The following is a 6,004-nucleotide window of genomic DNA, read 5'->3' on the forward strand; positions in this document are numbered from 1 at the left end:
GCTGCCTGTGACTGTAGTGACCACAGCAATCCCAGCAGAGGCACAAGGGACTCCAGTGTTCCTCTGCCTGGGAGGTTTATAGGCCCTGGAATACTCCAGCCCCATTTTAATGAGTGATCCTTAAAGCATCTCACTAGTGCAAAATGGTGACATGCCACATGATCGCTTCCTTATGTGGATTGAATAGAATCCGTAAACACAGAGAAATTATAGAGGAAAAGCACATCATTCATTCCTGCACCTCCTGGGTCATGTTCATCTCTTTGTTCGTATGTAAATAATCCATAGTTGAGGCTCTGTCAGTGTTTTGTAGCAGTTGAATGATGAAAGAGTACTTGAACTCAGCAATGTTCACATTGTCTTCCTTGAAAAATATACAAAGTATTTTTTTTCTTTTCTTTCCTTTCAAGGGAAAACAGTGTGTTGACAAGCACTTACTCACCTGTGAGAGGAATCCAATTCCTGGCTAACAAGTGCGTGAATATGTATTCTGTTCCTGCCGCAGGGGCCTCCCTGGATGAAGCTGTGAGAGGTGAGCTCTGCCTAAGACCTGTGCCACTTACAGTACGCTTGGGCCTGCGTGGCTGCCCCCTGCACCCCTGGGCTGCTGTGCATTCCTGCAAGCTGCCATAAGCTCCCCCCATAAACATGACGTAGGGGACTCTGCGGGATTTGTCTTCATTGCTCCTGCCACTTTCTAATATCCTTTACTTGGACTTTTTGTTTTTTTATTGCCTATCTTCTCCCATTAGAGTGTCAACTCCATGAAAGCCAGGATTTATTTATTTATTTTTTTGCCTGTTTTATTCATTGCTGTATTTCTAGTACCTAGAACAATGACCAACACACAGTAGGGGCTCAAGAAATCTCATCATATGAACATTCATCACAAAACAAATGTTTACCCACTGCCAGGCATTTTTGTTATACGTGTCATAGAAGCCTAGGCATGCCCACATACTTGTAGAAATAAGAAGGTGGAAAAAAATAGAGCCAGAGAAAAGAACACAGCTACCAGTTTGTGAGTTTTAGTATTCCTGAAGGCTACTCCCCTTGGAGAAACCATGAAGGTATGAACCTCCTAACCTGAAAGTTAGATGCAAGATGACAAGGGCTCAGGTCACCCTTCTGGCAACTGTCCCCCGAGGGGTTCTGCTCTCACATCACACTCCCCTGTGCTGGAATGTCCTTCCCCTCACTCCCTGGTTAGCTCCACGTCTGTCCCCAAGTTCTCAGCTTAAATGTTCCTGCCTCAAACATGGGGACACAAGGGTAAACAAGACACAGTTCTTGTTCTTACAGAGCTTACAAATTAGTGGCAGAGGGGTTGCAAAAGCAAAATATGGCTCACACAGTATTTTAAGTGCTGTCGTGGAGGTACTGTGCATATCTGGGGAGGTAGTGGAAGCCATGGAAACCAATGGGGATGGTGTCTACAGGCAAAAGAGAATGGGGTCCAAAATAGAACCCAGCCCTCCTTGTTCATATCATCAAATAAGCCTCAGCGAGCTCTATTAGTCAGTTTAGACTTTTCTCCTGACTTAGGGGAAAGGAGATGAGAGTAGAAGAGAGTTGCCATGAGCCATGGTTAATCCACTTAAAGTAGCTGTGGCTGAATGTGACATGGAATGATTAAATCAGCTCAGATTAAGTCAGATAGAGGTCAAGCCAGAGGCATATGCCTGTCAGTGTTATTTCTTGTACATACAATACTATTTATATCCCGCAGAATCTCTGAAACACACTTTTCATGGCAGGGTAGTGAGCTCAGGCCTTTCTGTGCCCCAGCACCTGTGGCATTGCACCTCAGGAGCCTGCTCTCGGGACACAGGGATATACTAGGACCACAGACTTAGGGCGTGTTCAGACCAGAGGAGACCTTGAAGGTCATCAAGGTCAATGAGTCAAAATCCCCATATTAATTGTATTTAAATACATTTTTACATTTGAAAAGCAATACTGATCCTTTACTAACTGGGCTAAGATAATCAGTATGTTCATTTTTTATGCTTTTCCTTTCAAGTCTTTTTCTAGGTACATTTTTCTAAATCATAGTGGACATCCCATTTGGTCTCCTGATTTGGGGTCTTAAATATTTTAATTTGTTGTTATTCAGCCCTCATCACCATTTTAATGGTTTTAATAGTTTTTCAAGTGATTTATAGAGTGATTTTCGTAGCCATCTTCCAATTGCTACATTTAGCATTTCCAGTTTGGGGCAAGAATGGTTTTATATGCCACGTGAGAGGAAATACTTTCCCATATGTAGGATTTTCTGTATTTTAGACTATTCCTTGGGTTGGATTCCTGGAAGTATGTGATGAATGAGTTAGAGAACAGAGAACATGAGTGTATGGATAGCTTCTAATGCATGTTGCCAAATTGTTTTTGAAAGAGAACTGGAAGAGTGATCATTGGTTAAGTCTTCCAAATTTCACTTTCACCACCCACGTCAGAAAGTTGAAGGCTAAAGAAGTTAAATGACCACCCAAGGTCCTGAGATTTCTGTGCTAAGCCTGACCTGTGACACAGATGTGTTTAGGCTTCATCAGCTTGACTTTTGTGTTCTTTTTCATAAATCTCTGTGCACATTTGCTTAAATTATTTTTCACAAACATTTCAGATACATTTGTATTTAAAGTGGACATAAAATTATATCATTTAATTTTCATTATTATTAATGTCCAGAAGAAAATAAATATTTACAGTATTACTTGAGATGACATTGTTAACATTGTATATTTCAAATGTTTTTCTTCTAGTTACTGTGTGGAATATAGATATAGTGATATAACCTACTTCAGTGATAGAAAATCAACCAAACTTTATTCGTGGCTGATTGGAATTGTTCTTGCTTCATTGGAATGGTCAGTTTTGTTTATGATAAAAGCCAAACACACATACCAAAAGGCACTGGGATCTGCTGCTTCTCTAAAATCTTTTAATGACACACAAACACTAATTTATGGTGTGTGTATTGCACTAAATGTCACTATTAAAAAGTTCGCTTTGTTTTCCATCAGCATTTGAGTGTAGCAGTAGTACAGATTTATAACATGAAGAGATGAGATAGAGGACAATTTATTTCAAATACAGTAGTTTGGAGTTATAGAATTGTGCATACTGACAGATATTTGTCTCCTTTCTTATTAAAGGTCAGTCAGCCTCCACTTCAGAGAATGGTGTTGGTGATCTGTATAAAGCTTGCATTCCCAGTGCAGCTCTCTCTCTGAATTCCTTCCATGTCAGATATTATTCTAAAGTCATCCCTTCCTATGATGCAGCTGCCGTAACAAATCAGAGCATCTCAATTCATTTACCTTCAGCTGTGCCCAAAGTTGCAAAGTTCCTTCCTCAGCACTGCAATTCTGTGTTGGGCCAGACGTGCACGACACATCCCAACTGTCTGGTAAGTCTTCAGGGCTCCACGGATCAGATCGGGCTCTTTCGCGCCAGCTGGCAGGGACCCCAGACTCGCATTTTGTTGTTATTCATTTATTTATTTTGCATTTTGTTGTTAATACCCTGCTCGGAAGACTGGGACCTAAGAGCTGTGCTTGTTTCTAAGTTACTCTTCCCTGATGAGTGAGAAGGAGGTGCAGTTAGCCCAGGCTCTCGTTCCTCTTGCTGCAGAGCTGGTATCTGGATGTCCAGAATCAGTGCATCTGGATGCACCTCTGCTAGCTTGACCTCAAGTGACCAGATGGAACCTGATTTCCTCTGGAGCTGATTGCCCCTCCCCTCCACCCCCAGCTTCTGCTCAGAGTTTCCGTAATGGCACCTCATCCTAGACCGGCTCCATGACCGGCTGCTGCTTATCCCAGGCCGGCAGCAACTCTTCTGCTATCTCAGAACCTGTTCTTCCCATCCCCAGCCAGTCTGATTTCAGATACCACATGTCCTCCTACAGCAGGTATTCACTGAGCACCCATGATATTCTGGCATTGTGCTAAGAATGTGGTGTGTAAAGATAGACATGATCTCTGCCCTCACAAAGCTTTAGGGTCTTGGGGATTCAGACAGAGAAGCAGGCCATCTGGATACGGATGGGAGGAGGTAGGAGCAGCACCCCACCATGTGTGATATCATCTAGACTTGGGAGAGGGTAGAGACTGCTTGCATCCTGGAGAGTACTGTCTGTGCCAAGATCTAAAGACTAAGAACCAGCCGGGGCGAGGGGTTAGGAGCCAGGGGTGTGGAGGGCAGAGCACTCCCAGCAGATGGAATCAGTGGTGTCTGCATTTTTTGGAAGAACTGTCCAGTTGCAGAGGAAGACTCAAACCAGACCGGCCTGCTTAAAATGGACTTCTGATCACTTTAATATAGTGGCTAATACTTTTGTATTTGATTAATAGCTAACATGTTTTGAGTACACAATAAGTAATGTGCCAAATACTCCCTGCACTTAATGTAGATGATCTAATGAATCCCTGAAGCAATCCTTTGAGGGCAGAGACTGTTATGATTGCCCTGTGACATCTCTAAAATGGGAATAATAGTGACCTTCCCAAAAAACACTCGTGAGAAAAATATTCTAAAGAGAAACATTTACAGAGAAATGTTAAACTATGAAGTGTCTTACAGATGTAGTAATGTTGCTAATGATCATCCATATTCCAACAGGAAGACCAGGGTAAGTGAAAGAAAGGATGACAAAGTTATTCTTTCTTTTACTGTTTACCTATACTTACTTTGTGTGGTTTTTGTTGGAGAATTGTTGTAAGATAGTAATTACTTTTAATAACAGTAAATAATACATATTTTAAAACCTGTAGGTTTATTCACCTGAAGATTTCACATGGTTTTACAAATCATTTACTATTGTTTTAGGACACAGAAGATATACTTGTGATATCATGAGTAAGAACAGACCAGGATTCAATTAATATATATACATATTTTCTTTTCTACAGCAACAGTTTTGGGCATATTAATAGCACATGTTTGAAGTTCATACTCTAGACCACCTATTGGGCACAGTTTGACAATACAGGAAAAGTAGAACAAAGAATGATTTTGAAAGCTCCACCCAGAGACCTAATATCAAAAGAGTTGGCATTGTCTGACTTCTGATAAGTGTGCCCACAGCTTCTGCAGATGGAAAGACCAGCAGCTAAAGAGCCGGCCACACACTCTCCCTCATCTTCATACGCACTTGGATCTCCCCCAACCAGACAGAAACGGCCTCCATGACCTATACTCTTTGTTCTCAAAAAATATTCCACAATTTATGAAACAAAAAGTACGCTCTAAAGAAGATCTGTGTAGACTCGATAAAGTGGTCAGATCGGGAAGGTGATACCTTGTCACTGAGTACAGATATTGCAACTTGATTCTTATTTTTAGTATCCCTGTGAATTACTGTCACTTATTTCTAGATGGTATATTTTCCAAATTTGACATTTTAGGGAGTTTCCTTCTTTATTCACCACCCAAACTAAGATATCTAGAGAGATGCTGAAAGAGGTGTTTACCTGCTCACTTGACTACTAAGGAATAAACTGATGTGTGTTTGCATTTCACAATCTCCTGAGTGAAATGATAGCTAATAGGTAAATTTTTCTTTCTGGATCTTTAGTTGCAGACTAGCAGGGCCTTGCTTTCTTTGTTTCTCATCTCTTCCTCCCTCTGGGTATTAGAAAAGGCTATTGAAAATAAGGGGAGAAAATTGTTTGTTTTATATTTCACTGAAATGTTCTTATGTATACGTTTTATTATTAAAGAAAATACTCAGTTTTGACCCCGAAAATGGTAATTCATTTTTGTTTTGTTTAATAAATATATGTTCTTTTAGTAGTACTATGGAGGGAATTTAATTTCCTAGAGTTTTATTTGAGAAGCTTAAAAATTACTGTAGGCCTAGCCTAATTTTCATGTCAAATTGTATAACTTTTCTTTGAGGATACCAAAAGGACAGAACCTGTGGATGTTTGACATTATAAAGAAACTGGAAGCTTCCACCTGAGGTTCTATGCTTATTATCACACACAGGTGCTTTGTTCTT

General features: G+C 40.6%; 1 protein-coding gene across 1 annotated transcript in view; it reads left to right on the forward strand.

The window, feature by feature from the left end:
• The window catches only part of SOHLH2 (spermatogenesis and oogenesis specific basic helix-loop-helix 2), a 45,831-nt gene extending 40,082 nt beyond the window's left edge, over positions 1-5,749 (forward strand). Inside the window, exons 9-11 of the mRNA XM_045567180.1 lie at positions 411-532; positions 3,156-3,409; positions 4,914-5,749. Of these exons, the coding sequence (XP_045423136.1) occupies positions 411-532; positions 3,156-3,409; positions 4,914-4,934 (397 nt within the window). The 3' untranslated portion in view covers positions 4,935-5,749. The remainder of the gene's footprint in view (positions 1-410; positions 533-3,155; positions 3,410-4,913) is intronic.
• The last annotated feature ends 255 nt before the right edge of the window (positions 5,750-6,004 follow it).

Source organism: Lemur catta, chromosome 13 (assembly GCF_020740605.2).
Source record: "Lemur catta isolate mLemCat1 chromosome 13, mLemCat1.pri, whole genome shotgun sequence".
Classification (NCBI taxonomy): domain Eukaryota; kingdom Metazoa; phylum Chordata; class Mammalia; order Primates; family Lemuridae; genus Lemur; species Lemur catta.